This window comes from Pangasianodon hypophthalmus, chromosome 12 (assembly GCF_027358585.1).
Source record: "Pangasianodon hypophthalmus isolate fPanHyp1 chromosome 12, fPanHyp1.pri, whole genome shotgun sequence".
NCBI lineage: Eukaryota > Metazoa > Chordata > Actinopteri > Siluriformes > Pangasiidae > Pangasianodon > Pangasianodon hypophthalmus.
In genome coordinates, this window is record NC_069721.1 from 85,001 (window position 1) to 105,621 (window position 20,621).

The 20,621-nt window shown below is 40.4% G+C and overlaps 1 protein-coding gene across 5 annotated transcripts in view; it reads left to right on the top strand.

The window, feature by feature from the left end:
- The window catches only part of ccser2b (coiled-coil serine-rich protein 2b), a 62,626-nt gene that overhangs the window by 30,648 nt on the left and 11,357 nt on the right, over positions 1–20,621 (top strand). For all 5 annotated transcript variants that reach the window (XM_026928107.3, XM_026928106.3, XM_026928108.3 and 2 more), the window contains exons 4-7: positions 5,021–5,120; positions 9,030–9,135; positions 11,013–11,169; positions 19,135–19,212. In XM_026928107.3, coding sequence (XP_026783908.1) covers positions 5,021–5,120; positions 9,030–9,135; positions 11,013–11,169; positions 19,135–19,212 — 441 coding nt within the window. The remainder of the gene's footprint in view (positions 1–5,020; positions 5,121–9,029; positions 9,136–11,012; positions 11,170–19,134; positions 19,213–20,621) is intronic.

Genomic DNA, 20,621 nt, shown 5'->3' on the forward strand with positions numbered 1-20,621 from the left:
TCTCTCTCTCTCTGCTGTCTCTCTCTCTCTGCTGTCTCTCTCTCTCTGCTGTCCCTCTCTCTCTCTGCTGTCCCCCTCTCTCTCTGCTGTCTCTCTCTGCTGTCCCTCTCTCTCTCTCTCTGCTGTCTCTCTCTGCTGTCCCTCTCTCTCTCTCTGCTGTCCCTCTCTCTCTCTCTGCTGTCTGTCTCTCTCTGCTGTCTCTCTCTCTCTGCTGTCCCTCTCTCTCTCTGCTGTCTCTCTCTCTCTCTCTCTCTCTCTCTCTCTCTCTCTCTCTCTCTCTGCTGTCTCTCTCTGCTCTCTCTCTCTCTCTCTGCTGTCTCTCTCTGCTGTCTCTCTCTCTCTCTCTCTCTGCTGTCTCTCTCTCTCTCTGCTGTCTCTCTCTGCTGTCTCTCTCTCTCTCTCTCTCTCTCTCTCTCTCTGCTGTCTCTCTCTGCTGTCTCTCTCTCTTTCTCTCTCTCTGCTGTCTCTCTCTCTCTCTCTGCTGTCTCTCTCTGCTGTCTCTCTCTCTCTCTCTGCTGTCTCACTGCCATCAGCAGATTTGTCTTCCTAAAACACATTTTTCTTCCTAAACCCTCACGTGTATGTCACGTGTTCATGTGTAAATGAAAATGTTTATATTGTAGCTCTGTATAAATGTGTCGCTTTAAACAAGATATTAAAGTCTAAGCACTAAACATAACGGCTGAACAAACTTAAATCGTCCTCTCAGCTGCTCTGAGGTCAGTTTCGCAGTTTTGCCGCTGATGGTTTTGCTGATGGTTTGCTGTGGAGTTTGCTGTGGGGTTTGCTGTGGGGTTTGCTGTGGAGTTTGCTGATGGTTTGCTGATGGTTTGCTGTGGGGGTTTGCTGATGGTTTTGCTGTGGAGTTTGCTGATGGTTTGCTGTGGGGTTTGCTGATGGTTTTGCTGTGGAGTTTGCTGATGGTTTGCTGATGGTTTTGCTGTGGAGTTTGCTGTGGGGTTTGCTGTGGAGTTTGCTGTGGGGTTTGCTGTGGAGTTTGCTGATGGTTTTGCTGTGGAGTTTGCTGATGGTTTGCTGATGGTTTGCTGTGGGGTTTTGCTGATGGTTTGCTGATGGTTTGCTGTGGAGTTTGCTGATGGTTTGCTGTGGAGTTTGCTGATGGTTTGCTGTGGAGTTTGCTGATGGTTTGCTGATGGTTTGCTGTGGAGTTTGCTGATGGTTTGCTGTGGGGTTTGCTGCTGGTTTGCTGTGGGGTTTTGCTGTGGGGTTTGCTGATGGTTTGCTGATGGTTTGCTGTGGGGGTTTGCTGTGGAGTTTGCTGATGGTTTGCTGTGGGGTTTGCTGTGGGGTTTGCTGATGGTTTGCTGATGGTTTGCTGTGGAGTTTGCTGATGGTTTGCTGTGGGGTTTTGCTGTGGGGTTTGCTGTGGGGTTTTGCACTACACGGTGCCGCCATGTTATCAGTACGTCACTGTTTCCGTGTTGACCTTGGCTACTGGAGAAAGGCTTCATGAGATCCGGACCTCTGTGTCATTACAGCTAGTTACTGCCTTGTTTTTGTAGAACATGTTTTTCGATCTGAATGAGGAGTCACTTGCGTTACTCAGTTTTCTGTTTTGGTTTAGTTTTTTCTGAACACGGCTTAAGCACAGCCAGAGAGGTTGGAATGTGAGAGTGTAACTTCCTGTTCAGCAGTTTATTAAATCTACAGCTTCAGAGGCATTGTGCCTTCCCTCGCCCAGGACAGGATTAACTGGGCATTCATTTCATTTTAACAGCAGCTTAAAGAGGTCAGCTGGTGCACTTATTCTTCTGATGCTGAATCCTTTTTTTATAGATTAAAATTTGCTTTTCATCAATATTTTCCACTTTTTACTGACTGTTACCTGTATACTAGCAGTCAAGATGTGTGTGATAAGAGCTATTTTCTTTAATAATGCCTGAGACAAATTTTTGTTGTTTTTAACGTCTCTGTTGAATTGTTGTTATCCACAACTTTCTTAATGATTTCATTTTAATTTCTCACTATTAGGTATGTGATTGACAAGCTGCCAAAAACAAATCTTTGTGCTCGTCTGTTTGACGCTACCCAGTGAGAGATGAGGCAAAATCAGGCTTTAAGATAATTTCCTCCGTAGGGGAAATTCAAGTTGAAACAGCAGCACAAATAGGAGGAATAACATCAAATAAAAGAAAAGAATTTCCATAAATACAAATAAATAATTTCCATAAATAGAAATAATAGAAATGATAGAAATAATTGAAACAATAAAATTGATCTGTGTATATGTACATATGCTAGGCTTTGTATTATGTATATATGCAATATCGTTGGTATTTATTTACTTATTTATTCATTTATTGATTGATTGATAAACAAATTTATATAATATTTATTTTATAACTGTATTGTTTTAGAGTGCAGGCAGCAGTAGGAAGTTCTGGGAAATCAGTTGAAATTGTAAATCTCCATTTCTGCTGATGCAAGCTTTTAGGACAAAAAAAAAAAAAAAGAGTAACTTCTTCCCTTATACATGGTTGCGTCTCTCCTCTCCTTATTAACAGCTCCAGTCCTGTCAGGTGAGGATTCGTCCGAGTCGCGTGGTAGTTCCTGTCAGGTTCAGCGTCACTCTTCCTCTGACTGTCATCCAGATGCAGTTCTGTGTTTGTGTTTCTCCTGCTGTTCTCAACTTTAGCTTATTATTTGTAGAACCGTCGACTTATCGACAAATTTGCAAAACTTCCTTTGACGCATGTCACACAAATAACAATTTTTAGCACTCTCTCTCTGACAGCCTGTAAACTGTTATGTCCCTAAACTTTTAATACTACCATCTACTGTAACACAGAGCTCTCTTTCCAATTATAATCACATAGTGATTTTTCTCTGCCACTAAAAACTGCAGATGAGCCAAGTGACGTATGAATCTGGAATGAATCAGTTGCGTAGGTGTTTTAAACTGATATTAACTGACCCCCTGTAAGCCCCTCCTCCTTCCCCAATCCAAGGCTCTTGATTGGACACACATGTCCACGTCTTACGCTTAACAGATACTGTTAATGGTAATGGTAATGATAAATAGTAAGTGATCAAGTAAATTATTTTTGCACTCAGACATGTTCAAAAACTGAAAATGTTGGTCATGTGGACATTAGACAGCCAAGGAAAAGGATTATAGTGAAAATGTACTGTTATTTTTTTTTACCAGTTTCCTGCACTTTACTGCAGAGCTTTTGTGATTGTCGCAGTTCTCGACTGCACAGTGGGTAATATTATTACACCTCTCCTACTCTCCTTAAACCTGAAATGGTTTTCCTGTCTTTTTTTAGGTTTTGGTTCTGGAAGATTATATTGTTAACTGCAATTTTTTTTCAAATTACAAACTGCAAGCAGGGAAAATTGTACAATATTTTACCAGCTTATGTACAGCTGGATTCTGTGTTGATGTCAGACTGTAGACAGGAAGTTTAGAGTCTAAGCCCGATACTGTACACCATCTGTGATCATAAACCTTCTGAAATCAGTGACCCTCGGTCATGTACACATCCTTCTTCCTCTTAAGATTCCTCTGCCTTCCTCTGTGTGTGGAACAGAAGCTGCTCATGAGGAAAAGTCATTTCTCAGAGCTGTTCAGCTGGGACTAAGCTCTCTCAGGGAGGAGAGAAGGCTGCTGCTCCGGCGCCACACACTACTGCACTCCAGTCACACGTGCACCAATTCCTCCACACGGCACGAGTCCTCGCTCTCTCCAGGGCTGAATGTGCTCCTTAAACCTCTGCCACTTAGGCACAGTCTAATCCTCAGCCTAGCCGTAGTGACGTGTAGCTTTAAGTCCATCTCCGTGAAACTTCATTCAGATGAGATAGCCTTGCAGGTTTTTTTTTGTTTAGATGGAGCAGGGAGCCATTTTATTTTATTTAGCCATTTTACTTGTTGTTTGAATGGATAGACTTTTGACCTGTGTTTACGCTTATCTCATACTGTTCAGATAATGTAAATGTAAATGTTGTGGATTTCTTACAGCTGAACCAGATGGCCTCAGTATTGATTGAGAGGCTTTGTGTCAATTGTTATTGTCCAACAAGATTTTATTTATTTATTTATATTGGAGAAATTAAATTATCTTTCCTGTCTTTGTTGATTAAGCCCAGAATTCACATATACACCTTTACAGATTTACTGAAACTCACTAACTTATTTATTTAACCTTTTATTGTCCCCCTTGGGGGCAATTTGTTTTGCAGCAATCAAATATAATATAATATAATATAATATAATGTAATGTAATGTAATGTAATATAATATGATATAATATATACCAATTATACATTAAACATATAATAAACATTAAAAGAAAGGATCACAAAAAACATCACAACCTAGCTAAAATAGAAAAAGTTAGTTTTTTAAGCGAAGAGATAGCGCAGTACAAAAGAAAATTTAAAATCTGCTTGTTTTAGGTAAAGAAACTCTCTACAAAGACCCTGAAGGCAAAGTCTAGAATGCATCATTAACTTTTAAAGAGACAAACTAACAAATCAATGAGAATGTTAAAAAAGATTCAATATAAGCCTTGTAAAAACAATCATCAGTCTCCTGTCAGTATGGAATTTACATAATTTCCTCAGACAAAAGAGACTTTTCTGACTTAACTTGCACAGTCTGTGTACATTTCAAAATTTAATTTATAGTCAATTATAATGCCTAAATACTTATAACTTATAAATTCAATAGATTGGTCTTCAGTAAAGGTACTTGAGGTAGCTATATAGTTATGCTGAAAATCGATGCACATATTTTTAGTTTTACCAACATTCAGATGTAAACCAGCCTCTCGACGCCACTTTACAAAATAGTTAATGAGAGGTTCATGGTCTCCTCAACAACCAACCGCCTCACCACCACCACGTCGTCAGCAACCTTCAGAAACGCTAAAGCTTTGGTTTAAACGAGCACACACAGTAAGATCTATCTCCATTCAGGACTGAACATCCTCTTCTTCTTTTACTGTATGATTATTATTCACTATTTCTTTTTCTTCTCTCTTTATTTTCTCAAGGACATTCTCAATAACTTGGACAACTTGGACTCTTGTGATCTGGAGGAGGATGACCTCATGCTGGATGTGGACCTGCCTGAAGACGTCTCCCTCCACAGTGGTAGGTTCCGTCGCAGAACTGTGTGCAGATCCACTGTAAGGGCAACAGCATCGCTTTTACACTGTACAGTGCGGCTCCGCTCAGGAACCTGAGGCCGATCCTGCGCTGTGTTGTTTCCTCAGCGGTGCTGCACCTGTGTATTTGTGCTGAATCCGGTTCTGAGATGAGCCGGGCGTTTAGCTGGAGATTGTTTAGTGCAGTCCGTCAGTTGGCCAAACACAGTTACCGCAGAATCACAGCAGAGTCAGGCTAGAATCATGTAGCAGATTTATGAAAATATATTTCAATTTAATTTAATATTGCAATATAATATTTCAGATTTGTTTTGATTTATTTACCAACAGCGACCCTAATTATTTCCTAATCGCTGTGTTTGCTCCCTACATAGGGTATAACAGCAGTGCTGTGCACCCTACCTAGTGCCCTACATGCTTAGCAGAGAAAACCATTTTTTCATCCAGCAACAGAAAAGGCATACTTTTTTATTTTTTGTTGTATTTTAATGTTGTGTAATGTTTACACTTCTCTATATTTTTACTGACTCTTGGCTTTGCGATTTAAACAAACTCATGCGTGACAGTTTATGCTGTGACTGAGACACGTGATACAACCAAACACATTTAAACTAGAGCTGGACCAGTCAGCGCCCTGCGATACTCCGATCAGTCTGTGTGTAGCATAAAGGTTTAGATGGAGCTTGGGGAGTGAAATTTGAAAAATATTTCTGACTGGGAAGCGCTGACAGAATCCCAAACCCCTGGCTGCATGATGTACTTTTAAGTATCCTATCAGGTAAGTGGTAAATTTCTTTGTGCAGCTTTTCATTTTATCTTCAGCCACCTTCAGCCAGGTTTGGCTCACATATTTTGTGTCATTGATCAGTTCGCTGTATTGACAATATGACAATCACATATTTAAGGCAAAAATCGGCTGATTACAATCTGTAGCTGATTGATTCTCCCAGCCCCAATTTCAGTGTAAAGGTACAATTATGGGAAAAAGAAAGTACACCCTCCTTCACTTAAATAACAACTGTGTGATCCTCGCCAACTTCTATAAACAAACAAATAACCTCAGATTTCAATATGTAGTCATTTTTACCCTAAAAAGTAAACCTACCTTCAGAAACCAGGTGTATAATTCAGTAGCATATAGAACCACGTTTAGCAATAATAACTTACGTAAACATTGGGTTGCAAAACAAGCCCAAATCCCAAGCCCAAAAGGAGGGTGTACTTTCTTTTTCTCGTGACTGTTTATGCCTTTTTTTCCATTTTATATTTTATTAATTTGTCTGAGGCTTTTATGCAAAGTGCCTTACAGCTGAGACGGATATAGCTGAGCAGCTGAGGGACTGAGGGACTTGCTGAAGGGCTCCAACAGTGGCAGCTTGGCTGTGTTGGAATCTGAACTAACAACCTTTCGATCAGTAAAAGCTCCCAAATCTACTGAGCAAGCACTGCGTGTTTCAGTTTCCAAATTTCACATAATATTTTACTGCTTGTGGCCATCACAAGTTGCCGACGATCTCCAGAAGGACTCCTGCTGTCACTCGGACAGGATTCCGATAGTCCTCCTTTGGTTTAATTTTTACCGTGACTCAAATTTGGACCCATTTCCCACTGGGGATGTAATTACTTGTGTGTCATAGTCAGAGAAACCCAATTTCTAATTTTTAAGTTGATTGTTAGCCCTAAGGATATTAGTGTGCTAGGCATCATTGTAGGTAGACAGTTTACCCAGTTTAACAGTCAGAGGTTAGTCAAGAATAACTCTGATGAAAGCAGGTTAGCATGACTCAGTGGAGAAACAGATAACTAGCACAGACTTAGCAGGAGGTTAATATAAATCCTTTGAATTTTTAAAAATTGATTCATGCCTGTTAGAATATTGAACATATTTAATAGCCCTAATTACACCACTAAATAAAAGTCCAGGCTTTTAAACATCCATAGAGCAGAAATCCAGTCCAGTTTCTCAGTTTCTGGGTAAAATACTCAGTGGTTAGGGCGATTGACTAGTGAAAACACTTTAATTTTGCATTCTTTTCTAATTTAATACAACAGCTTGAGTGAAAAGTAGAATCTTTGAAATATTTACATGAATTTCAGAGATTCTTAGTATTCGGTTTGTCCCCTTTTTGCTTTAATGACAGTGTGACTCGAGCTGGTATGGACTCCACATCAAATCCACCGGAGTGTCGTCTGATCACACGCTTCAATAGAAGAGATCAGACATGAGGAGAATCTGACCTTTTGTACTTTTTGTACAAAGTAAACATGCTCAATATCAAAGATTTGCTTACATTTAAATAGGGAGCTAGAAATAGTGCAGAATCTTCAATATTAAATATTTCTTTGTTTTAAATATTTCAAAATATTTGTATTCTAAAACCTTCTGTTTCTGTGGTCTCAGACCCCAACGTGTGTGTGTGTGTGTGTGTGTGTGTGTGTGTAGTGTTACTTTAATTTACTTTAAGACTATCTGCTCCAATACTTTTGCTCAACTAAAAATTGTGTGATCTGCCACCAAAGGTGCCATGTTGAGAGCGTGACCAGTTTTGCGCTCAGATGGCAGTGGCAGTGTCGAGATTCGAACTCACGCTCTCCTGACGTTGGGGTGAACATTTCTCTGTTGTACCACTTGAGAGCTGAAGACCTGTTCTTCTTAACGCTAACTTCAGGGTGTCAGGGTGAATGGCTCTTCAGAGTGAAACCGTTACTCTGAACCTCGACATGATCATGTCTGCTGAGCTGCTATAATGCTCTAATCTGCTCATCTGCAGTTTTGAAAACTGGAACGTTTACAGACATTACAATGAAACAGCTGTTGAGATTAAAGTGTGCTGTTTTCTTTCACTGTCTGTGGTGTGGATATGAAGAGTGTGTGTTCTGTTTCACTCTTCTGCTGCTTCTGACAAATGAACTTAAAACGTGATTCTGTTTCACATGAGATGAAATGGGATCATTTCCATAAGAACTTACTCTCTGTGTGTGTGTGTGTGAGTGAGAGAGAGAGAGAGATTTTCTCTTAATGTGAATCTCAGAGGTTTTGCTGAGACCAGACCAGACGCTCCTATCAGATTGAGTAATGGCCTCGTATTAGTGCTCATATCTTCACAGGCTGCAGCTCAGGGCCGTTTAAGCGTTATCTCTAAAGCAGGCTGTACTTTCCACTGTGAATGTGTGTGTGTGTGTGTGTGTGTGTGTGTGTGTATTCACTGTGTCACGGCTGAACAAATGATTCATTCGTTAGCAAACCCACTGGGCGAGTAAAAGCTCCAGTGTGCTGTCCAGTCCTATGACTTGGTGTTCATAAAATGAAAAAGTATTTGTTAACATAATCTAATAAGATATGGTGAGCTAGTTAATTAATAAAGCTCATTAATACTGAGTAAAGGAACTGAACTGCACGTCGCGTTTGGCTGTGAGCGGTGGAGTTCTGTCCTGACATAACACGTAAAAGATATTATTCAAGTCTGATTAGCGTCTTTATTTCCTCTCGATGTGATTAAGCATGAGGTCACTGCGTGTAGACATGATGGCTTTGTGCTCATTTTTAAATCTGACTAGTAAAAAAAAGTTTTATCATCAGTCAGATTGCATCTTGACCGATGTGTGTAGTGCAGCAGGTGGTGAGATTCGGAAGGAGTAGCATGCGCTACAGTTACAGCATCAAGGTGCGTCACAACACCGTAAAGCGCTGTGAAGGTTTATTTTCTTTTTCTGGCTGTTAAACCTACTTGTCTGGCCACTGGGCAACTATGAATAATTGAAAATAACAGTCTGGATATGAAATCTGCTCGTCCCAGGCTACTGATTTCCCTACTACTGATCCCCCTGTGTACTTTTCGACTGCTAGAATCATTTGCCCCGGTTGCATTTTTACAGCCTGCCTTCTGTATTACAGATGTTGATGTAGCGGCCCGTTATGATCTCTCAGACAGCAATTACTGGCCGTGGAGAAAGCAACAGCAGTACAGAGGGAACACGGAGCAGCTACACTACGAGGAACGGTAAATGTCTGCACTTTTTTGTGTGTGTATGTATGTGTGTGTGTGTGTGTGTGTATGTGTATATATAAATTAAAATGTTGCTGTTTAATCTCGCTGCCACTGGGGGTTTAGCATTATCTGCTGCTAGCTGCTAATTCGTATAGCCACTTGCTGTTTTCTAACAAATCACAGCTAAAGCGGTCGTGTTCATAAAACGAGACAGGAATTAAAATGAGATTCATGTAGTTTGCTAAATGATTCCCAATTCTCTTTAAAATGCGTTTTTATGTGAGAAAATTAGACAGTGACTAAAGTGCACCTCTCACTGTGCAGTCGCGTGGTTGAACAGACTTTAAGATGATCTGTTCCAAAAATTGTGTAGTCTGTTACAAAAGGTGCCATGTTCTAGTTGTTTAACACGTCTAGATGTAAATGTCAGGAAATGAAAGCTGAAATTCTGATCTAAATTTGATCTCAAACCCAAATCTCTTCAGTGTACAGCAAAAACAAAAGAACTGGCCTTGCTGTTTTAATACTTTCAGAGTTACTTTCCATCCTGAATACCTGTACACCTGCTCATTCATGTAGTTATTCAGTTAGCCAGTGATGTGACTACAGTAAATGTTCATACAAATATAAATAATAAGAATGGGAAAAACTCAGTGATCTCAGTGATCTCAGTGACTTTGATCGTGGCTTGGTTGTTGGTGCCAGTTTGAGTTTTTCGGAAACTGCTGATCTCCTGAGAATTTCTCACACAGCAGTCTAGAGTTTACACAGAATGATGTAGAAAACAAAATACGTCCAGTGAGCAGCAGTTCACTGTTCAGAGGACAGAAGCGAAAGGCCGGAATGGTTGGAGCTGAAGAACAGGAATCACACACACTCACCCAAACTGGACAAGTCACTGAGTTTTTCCCCATTCTGATGTCTGATGTGAACATTAACTGAAGCTCTTGACCTCCATCTTTTTATGCCATTTTATACCAATGTACTGCTGCCACATGATTGGCTGATAGGATAATTGCATGAATGAGCAGGTGTTCCTGCTCTGATGCTCCCTTCAGCAGTCTTTGGATCTGTTCTGTCTCAGTAAGGAAATAATTTCAGTTCTTCGTCACTGCACATGTCTCCATCCTCGACAAAGCCAGTGAGATCAGACTGAGCCCTCGGGAATGTTTTCAGTCTTTCACCTGCGCTATTACACTCCACCTCTCACACACACAGTCGCAGGGAAGATCGTCTCATTCTTGTTTCTGCCACATTACACTGCTGTGTGTGTGTGGATGTGGGTGTGTGTGGGTATGTGTGTGTGTGGGTATGTGTGTGTGTGGGTATGTGTGTGTGTGTGGGTATGTGTGTGTGTGTGTGTGTGGGTATGTGTGTGTGTGTGTATACACATACAACATTAATATACTGTAATATATATATATATATATATATATATATATATATATATATATATTACATTATATATATAAACATTAATATTACATATTATTCCATCTGTAATGGAGAAACCTGAGTGTGTCCCTGAAGTTTGTACAAGCCGTCATTCTATCTAGACTGTGAATGAAATCTGATTTCTGACTGTCTTTACGTTGCTTCTCTCTCTCCTTCTGTCTCTCTCTCCTTCTGTCTCTCTCTCCTTCTGCCTCTGTGTCCTTCTGTCTCTCTCTCCTTCTGTCTCTCTCTCCTTCTGTCTCTCTCTCCTTCTGTCTCTGTGTCCTTCTGTCTCTCTCTCCTTCTGTCTCTCTCTCCTTCTGTCTCTGTGTCCTTCTGTCTCTGTGTCCTTCTGTCTCTCTCTCCTTCTGTCTCTCTCTCCTTCTGTCTCTCTCTCCTTCTGTCTCTGTGTCCTTCTGTCTCTCTCTCCTTCTGTCTCTGTGTGTGATCGGCAGAGACGGAGTTCTGCAGCCGTTTGATAACGGACACACGCTGTGTTTGAGCAGGAGAGGGTCAGGACAGTCGTCTCTGGATGAGTTGATGCTGAAGCACATGGCCCAGGACTGCTCGTCTGTCAGAGAACAGCTGTTTCATCTGAGGACACTGCTGCAGGTCTCACACACACACACACACATATTCTGGATTCTGATTGGTCAGAAGGTATTGATTAATTCTCTATAACAGCAGCTCTGACAGTAGTGCAGGTTTATATTAATGTGCTCATTCTAATGCGTTTTGTTTCCATAGTAACAGCTCATTCACAGGGACGTATACAGCAGACGCTCCAAATAATCATATTAAAAACATGTTTTACATCATAATGTAACATTTATTGAACATTTATGGAAGGAGTCTCCAGTGTCAGTGCTTTGTAACAGTCAGAGGTAATGCTGTAGCTTTAAGATTTCTGTCATCTTCAGGACAGAGGAGTTTACGCTTCTTTGCTGTTTCTCAGTAACATGACAAGCTGCGTTTTTATTTTCTTTTTCAGTTAAGATTTTTCAAGGCTTCAATCACCGATGCATTAATAAAGAGTGTTATGTGTGATGATGCTAAGCAGAAGAAGAAGATGCTGAGAGGTCTGTAAGGATGCAATCGTAAATCAGTTATTGTGAAAAAGGATCGTATCGTAGTATCGTCAAATATCGAGTCGTTGCGTTTAGAATCGAAATCGTATTGTATTTATAAATCTTTCTCAAAAATGTGTCACTCTGGGAAAACCCTTCACATTAAATACTGACAGTGTCTTCTCTCTCTCTCTCTCTCTCTCTCTCAGTATATATATAGTTTATTGTCTATACTGTTTCTGTATTTCCATGTTTCCGAATCACAACTAAAGTTCTAACGTCTTAAATTCCCCCGAAAGTGAGAATATTAAAAGCATTTAAAGAAAACCACATGAAGAAACTGCAAGTTATTGAATTACTTTGCTTCTAATTTAACATGTAATAAATAAAATATAAAAATAATAAATATGAAAACTGTGCTTTCTAACTATCTTTATATAAATGATTATTAATAGCTTACTGACATGTTTGTTAAACATGAACCTGCTCTCTGCAGAAAACTGAGGCCTATTTCTATGTCATTTTAGAGAAATATATTAAATATATATTATACATGGTTTCGTTAAATTAGAGGTTTCAAAGTAATATATAAGATGAATGGTTTTCCGTTGGAAGCCAATAGCATTGCTTCTGTAAGAAATTATTTGTCATGTTAAACACAACCAGTTGTTAGGAACAGGAATCATAAAAACATGATTTCTGGAAATACACAGTATAAAACCTTCAATATAGGTCCAATTCTCTTTGCAGAACAGGCATGCCTCACTGCCCACGTCTCCACAACCAAACTTTCACCACATTTCTCCCTTGTTCCTGTTTTTGCCATCTGCTTTTAGACAAATTCACACAATAGACAGTTCTCACTTTCTTTTGGTGAGAAAGCAGGGTTTGGTGATCAGACGCACTTCGGCGGGGATCAGACTGCGTGTGATGATGAAAACCTAATGTGGAATGGTTTAATTAATTCAGTTATTTCATTGTTTATGTTTCATACACAGAATCAGTTTCCTCAGGCTTTCTTCTGACAGCTGAGATTCTCTTCATACCTTAAATTACACATTTCACATTTAGGCCTCTTGGGAGAAATCACATGATCAAATTGAAACAAGAATAAACAGGATTTTGTCACTTTGTTCTTACCAAGTTCTACTCTAAAGTTCTGCCCTTCTGCCAGAGATAACCCTGACTGGGGGAGAAACTTCTGCTCCCCATGTTCTTTAACTGTGAATGGTGTTGCAGTGCTTGTTCTCTGCTTCAGCATTTTTTTTTTTTAAAGTGCATCAATATTGGAGCTGAAATGAGCCTTTTCCAGATCTGTCACTTCGTCTTTCTTACATGCCTTCAGAGTACAATACAGCTTTTCAGGATTGGTGCAGCCGTGTAAAACTGTCATTCCCAGCACACGATCAGAGATGGAGCTGCTTTTCAACAAAGCACAAATCATATTGACACTCCACCCCGGATAAAAGCTCTGCAATCATGGGGACAATTTTCAAACCAGGTACACAATAACGCATCATCCTCCAGTCCTATTGCAGAAAAAAGTCAATATCTGTGTCTGAAGCTACTGATTTCCTTAAAGAGCCGAGACGCTGTGTGCAGAGAGACGACATGCTAATATTTCTTTGTTGTAGACAGAAGTTCTAGACGCTGTGTAATTACAGAGACAATATTGCTTTAGCCATGCTTTGTTTACTCTGTGATATAATATGCAGTGTCTTGTGAAAAATGTGTCTTCCTCTTTTGCATGTTTTTTTTCCAATCAGAATTAAAGTTCTAGCATTTTAAAGTGAAAAGAGAGAAAAATTAAAGCATTTGAAGATTTCATTCAAATTCCACTGAACAATTAAGTGCCTACCTCTACATTTTTAACCTCCTCTACTGAAGGATAAACAACATTACTGACAAATTTTAAAGAATTATAAGTTTATGATAGGAAATCATTCTCAGCTTCATCCACATCAGTCTCTGTCTCATCACCTGAGGTAAAAGTCACTCGCGGCGTTTAAACACGAGCCTCTTCGGCATCGACCTTCTCAGTCGTGGCCTAATGGATAGAGAGTCGGACTTGTAACCCGAAGGTGAACCTGAAGGTTGTGGGTTCGAGTCTCGGGTCCGGCAGGGATTGTAGGTGGGGGGAGTGAATGACCAGCGCTCTCTCTCACCCTCAATACCACCACTGAGGTGAGACACTTGAGCAAGGCACCGAACCCCCAACTGCTCCCCGGGTGCCGCAGCAAAAAAACAGGCTGCCCACTGCTCCGGGTGTGTGTTCACGGTGTGTGTGTGTGTGTGTGTTCACTACTTAGGATTATGTTCGTTTCACTACGGCACACAGATCTACAACAACTTGCTCAAAGCGTGACGTTCACTGTGTGAGGAAATCACATGTCGCTAGCGAGGTTTTGGGCGTCTTTTCATTTCAGACCGACTTTTTGTTAAACTTGAGGTATCAAAAATATGTTGTAGGCAGAAATACAAAATTTTGCTCAAAACTATATTTTTTATCTCTTTTGGTTGTTTGCCAGAATTCACCCACAGCAACATTTGAAGGGTTTTCCCACAGCTCCACACCTATTGTCTCAAAAATAATTTATATTTACATGAATAGGACCTGGTGGTACAGTGTGCAGCGCTGTCTCCTTGCGGCTCCAGGGTTCCTGGTTCAATCCTGAACTCGGGTTACTCTCTGTGTAGACTTCTTGTGTCCATGTGTGTTTCCTCTGGGTTGTCTGGTTTCCTCCCACCTCAAAAACATGCTAGTAAGGGGATTGGTGGCTAAATTGCCCCTAGGTGTGCCCAGGCTGCCCTGCAATTGGCTGCTGTCACGTCCATGTGTATTCCTGACTCATGACCAGTGTTCCCGGGATACACTCCATGACCCTGACCAGGATAAACACTTCCTGAAAATGAATAAACAGGACCACAGTGCTTACAGCCGTCCAGTGTTTTTAGAACAGATGTGGTGTAGGGGGACTTTGCTTCTGAAAGTAGAACTCATTGAGGATCCTGCTCTGGAATAGTGAATGTTTTGGCTCGGTGTTGCTTTGGACTAGTCTGTGCTTCTATATCAGCTTTGTCCTGGACTGTTACACAACATCCCATTGTCCCTTGATTCCACAGAGCAGCTGTTAAGTTCTCATACAGCACTTTCTGAAAGTGTGTGAAAGGATGAGGGAGCTGGAAGGAAGAGATTGAATAATCAGATAAGTGGAAATGAAGGCAGTCACTTTTATGAAGTAGCAGCACTTATCATCATGGTCAAGTTTACAGTCAGGAGCAGTTTCAGGTGTGTTTTTTTATGTTGTTCGGTACTGACCTTGACATCATACCAGGAGGAGATGCCAACTCTACCCCTAAATGACTTACACAAAAACATTTTTTTCCAAGCTGGATTGATTACCGTGCATAGACGATCATTTCAGAAGCAGGAACACACAGGTTTGTGGAATCACTGATGAAACCAAGCGCAAAGCCATCATATTGCTCTCCTGTTTACTATACACTCACCTCAGGCTTAAACTCATTGAGAGGAAATAAATATGCTAATAAGATCATATTCAAAATCATATTTTACGTATGATGTGAGGACAGAACTCCACAGCTCACAGCCTAAATGTTCTTACTGACTTTTTGTCGAGGCACAAACGCAACATGTTGCATTTGAAGCTTTGTTAGAAGAGGATACTAATCATAAACTCGCTCATTTCCACTAGTCTGTATTAATTCAATTCAGTTTTATTTGTATAGCACTTTTAACAGTGGACATCAGGATGGATCAGGCAGGTCCGGAGGGCATTAGGAGTCAGGATCACTGGTAACTCAGGAGTAACATGTAACTTGAGAGAGAGAGAGCAAGGGAGGAAGGAATAGACAGAAAACACAGATTATTAGATTATTATTCTCTTGTTCTGTAATGGTTAAAGGACAATGTACTTTGTGTGCAGAAAGCAAGCAGGGGCTCCGGCAAGACTAGCTATTACAGCATAGCTAAAAGGGAGAGCCAGAAGCTAACACAGACATGAGGGAGTCCTGGGACATAAAGCTCCAGCCACTCCACCGTCGACAAACCTGAGTGAACGTGTGAGAGTGGGGGGGCGACAGCATCCAAACATCCCAGTTCACCACAACACTCTATGCCTGTGAAACCCTCCAGACCTGCCCCTGTACCTAAGAAAAAACTATTCACTAAAGGCTTGACTAAACAAATATGTTTTCAGCCGAGACTTAAACACTGAGACTGTGTCTGAGCCCCGAACACTAAGTGGAAGGCTGTTCCATAACTGTGGGGCTTTGTAAGAGAAAGCTCTACCCCCAGCTGTAGCACGCACTATTCAAGGTACCAACAAATAGCCTGCACCTTTTGATCTGAGTAGGTGTGACGGATCATAAAAGACCAAAAGTTCACTCAGGTACTGTGGTGCGAGACCATTTAGTGCTTTATAGGTCAATAGTAGTATTTTATAATCAGTGCAAAATTTGATTGAGAGTCAATGCAGTGTGGATAAGATAGGGGTGATGTGCTCATATCTTCTGGTTCTAGTAAGGGCTCTCGCTGCTGCATTCTGGACTAACTGGAGCTTGTTTATGCATCTACTGGAACATCCAGACAGTAAGGCATTACAATAATCCAACCTAGAAATAACAACAGCATCAACTAGTTTTTCTGCATTATGTAGTGACATTATATTTATATTATATAAATACATATAAATATCGAAAAAAGAAAAAAAAAATTATATATATATATATATATATATATATATATATATGTATAATATAGTTAGGTCTGGAAGTATTTGGACAATGATTTTTGTGATTTTGCCTTTATGTGATCGAAGTGTAGACTTTCAGCTTTATTTTAAGAGGTTCCACAAAAATATGGCATTTACCATTTAGGAATTACAGCCATTTTCAGCAAAGTACCTCCATTTTCAGGGGCTCAAAGGTATTTGGACAGAGTGACATAATTATAAATATAACCATAATTTTAATACTTGGATGAAAATCCTTTGCAGTCAATGACTGCCTGAAGTCTGGAGCCCATGTTCTCAAAACTCAAATGCTGAGTTTCCTCCCTGGAGATGCTTTGCCAGGCCTTCACTGCAGCCACCTTCAGTTGCTGCTTGTTTGTGGGTCTTTCTGCCTTCAGTCTTGTCTTCAGTAAGTGAAAAGCAGCTCTATTGGGTTGAGATCAGGCGACTGACTTGGCCTTTGAAGAATATTCCATTTCTTTGCCTTCAAAAAGTCTTGAGTTGCTTTCGCAGTATGTTTTGTGTCATTATCCACCTGCACTGTGAAGCGACGTCCTATCAGTTTTGCAGCATTTGGCTGAATGTGAGCAGAAAGTAGCTCTACACACTTCAGAATTCATCTCGCTGCTTCTGTCAGCAGTCACATCATCAATAAACACCAGTGAGTCCGTTCCATTGGCAGCCATACATGCCCATGCCATAACACTGCCTCCACCATGTTTGACACATGAGCTGTTCCTTTCTTTTGCCATATTTTTCTCTTCCCATCATTCTGGTACAAGTTAATCTTGGTTTCATCAGTCCAAAGAATCTTATTCCAGAACATGGGAGGCTTTTTTAGATGCTTTCTGGCAAAGTCTAATCTGGCTTTCCTGTTCTTGAATGTTACCTGTGGTTTGCACCTTGTTGTAAGCCCTCTGTATTTACATTCATGAAGGCGTCTCTTGATTGTAGATTTTGACAATGATACGCCTACCTTCTCCAGAGTATTCTTGACTTCTCTTGATGTTGTGAAGGGGTTTTTCTTCACCAAGGAAAGGATTCTGCGATCTTCCACTTTAGGTGTCTTCCGTGGTCTTCCAGGCCTTTGGATTTGTTGAGCTCACCAGTGCTTTTTCTTTTTAAGAATGTACCCAACTGTTGATTTGTCCACACATAAGGTTTTTGCTATCTCTCTTATAGATGTTGTTGATTATGTTGTTTTTTCATCCTAATGATGGCCTCCTTCACTTGCATTGAGATCTTCTTGGACTTCATATTGGTAGCTCCATTCGAACAGCTGCCAAATACCAACTCAATACCTGATATCAACTCCAGACCTTTTATCTGCTTCATTTGTCTTGCAGTAACGAGGGAATGGACCGCACCTGATCAATTAACTTCTTGTCAGTCAATTATCCAAATACCTTTGAGCCCCTGAAAATGGAGGTACTTTGCTGAAAATGGCTGTAATTCCTAAATGGTAAATGCCATATTTTTGTGGAACCTCTTAAAATAAAGCTGAAAGTCTACACTTCGATCACATCTTGATTGTTTTATTTCAAATCCATTGTGGTGGTGTATAAAGGCAAAATCACAAAAACGCTGTCATTGTCCAAATACTTCTGGACCTGACTGTGTATATATGTATCTATATATTATACTAACACTAAACCTAGCCCTAGGTATGAGCATAGCTGCTGTGCTACAACCTTTTCTAGGATCTTGGAGATAAAGCGGAGGTTTGATATTGGTCTATAGGTAGACAGCTGACAGGGGTCAAGGTCAGGTTTTTTTAGTCAAGGGTTTGATAACTGCTAGTTTAAAAGATTTAGGTATATAGCCTGTGCGAAGGGAATTGATTGTTTTTAGAAGAGGTTCTGTTGCCTCTGGTAGTATCTAATGCACTTATCTAGCTAACTGTCTCACCATACATTATTTTATGTTATATTAGCTAATACTTTTAGCCTGGCAGCTAAAACACAGTACTGTGCAGCACACTGGAGATTTTTCTTGCCCAGTGGTCTCGCTAATAAATTAATTATTTGTCCACTGCTGTATGAATATATTGAGGTTTGTGCAAGAGATTTTTTAAAGTAGTTTTGTCTACAAAATGATGGACCTCTGTCTAAACACTGACTCCTGACACCTGTCTCTGAGGTGATTAATGTATGTTTCATTAAATGACCCAAAGCGAGAGCTCACTCAGCAACATGAGCGCAGATTTCATGCTGGATTTTAAAAAACAAAAACTCGCTGAAGCCGTTCAGGATTGTTGAGATAGATGGTATTTTCTCCTCATCTACAAAAAGCCTCTCGATTACCTCATCAACATTCTGCACAGGCAGCTCCTTTCTCGAACACCGAGCTCTCGGGTCATTTTGTTATTGTGTGTCATGATGGATATGATTAGGATTCAAGACTTCAGGAAGACCAGAATACTGATTTGGGCAGCAATGCGTGAGCTTGTTGACGTTCCGCTCTCCTGGCCAGATTAATTCCTTCGTTAAACAGGGTGAAGAGCCGACTCTTTTATTTGCATGTCATAATTAAGGCAGTAGCTTTACTGCATTGTTCCCTGCACTGTTCATTTCCATTTTGTTATTTAGTTCCTTTATTGCACTATAAACAAGTGCTGGAGAAGGTTTATTTACGCCCCAGGTGAGAGTTGGTGCAGGTTAGAATGAGAGTGATTAGCACTAAGAGTAAGCTGTTGTGCAGAATTAGGCTCATTACATGTGTGTGTGTGTGTGTGTGTGTGTGTGTTGTTTCTGTAGATGGAAGAGGATGGATCAGTTGATGAAGCTGAGCAGTTAGTGTCCAGTCCATCTTCTGAAGAGCCCAGCTCTCAACAAGTAAGTGTTTATATGTTTTAAGCAACAATTTTGTGCTGAATATTAAAAAAACACTGTAAAGCTTTAAGTGTAACTATTGAGGGTTAATTTTACTTTATTTAGATTTTTTATTTATACACTAGTAAACATATGCATATCTTATGTACATGCGATATTCACTAGACGGAACGTCAGAGTCGAAACATCCGTCTGTCAGGTTTCCAAGTCAAACTGTAAAATGTTTAGTGGTTTCATGCACAGCGACATTAAACACGATGACGAGCTCTGTGTCTCTTAAAACTTTGCGTCGTCGTGATTGTTGTCATGAGCTGCATCTCAAATCAAAAATTTCAAAACAGTTTACTGAAGTTTTTACTAATCTAGAAAATCCAGAAGGCTGGTACGCAGAACAGACCTTTGAGTAGGTTTAAAGGTGAAATAAGAGGTTTTTACCACTACTGTAGAGCAAGACACGCCCCCGGGGGTGGAGCAGATACAAACTAGAGAGCATTTAACTAGGCGAACAGAACACAATGCAGGAATAATCATTAAAAAATTCCTAGAAGTGATGCACTGTAAAATTACAAGAGTATCTCCAAAATGAGAATTTTCTCATACCTCTCGGGGAGAGGAATAAAAAACTCTCGAACACTGATTTTGATTTCAGCGTCTCTTTAAACACAATCACGGTTTTGCCTTTTTTCTCCAGAACTTTCCCTCCTTCAGGAGAATACAGACAGACGCACTAGAACTCAGGCAGAAAATATGATTACAGTCCCACCAGCGTGAAGGCAATCAGGCCGAATACACTTTATTCCCCTGCGTGTCACCAATTCATCTTCCTTTGCATTTTTCCTCATCAGTTAATAAAGTCCCTTTCATTAGCGCTGCCCTGCTTATCACGTTGTTTGCCCTTGGGTTTTATTGTGTTATCTTCACACAACGCTCTGGAGAATACGGAGACAGATAAAACTGCTTCACTCCGCTCGACATCACCTTCTTCTGAAGCTGCTTTAACACAAACACGTTCTCCACAGCTTTCACCGTCTCGCTCTACAACTGCACACAACTTACTCAGCACACTCTAATACACACTCTATAACACACTGACACACTCTATATCACACTGACACACACTATAACACACTGACACACTCTATATCACACTGACACACACTATAACACACTGACACACTCTATAACACACACTAACACACTCTATAACACACTGACACACTCTATAACACACTAACACACTCTATAACACACTGACACACTCTATAACACACTGACACACTCTATAACACACTGACACACTCTAATACACACTGACACACTCTGTAATACATCTCTTTCCCCTGGTTTCGTGTCTATCCGCTCGCTGCTCTGTGTTTTATGGTTGTCGCATTGAGCGAGCGAGTCAGGGAAGT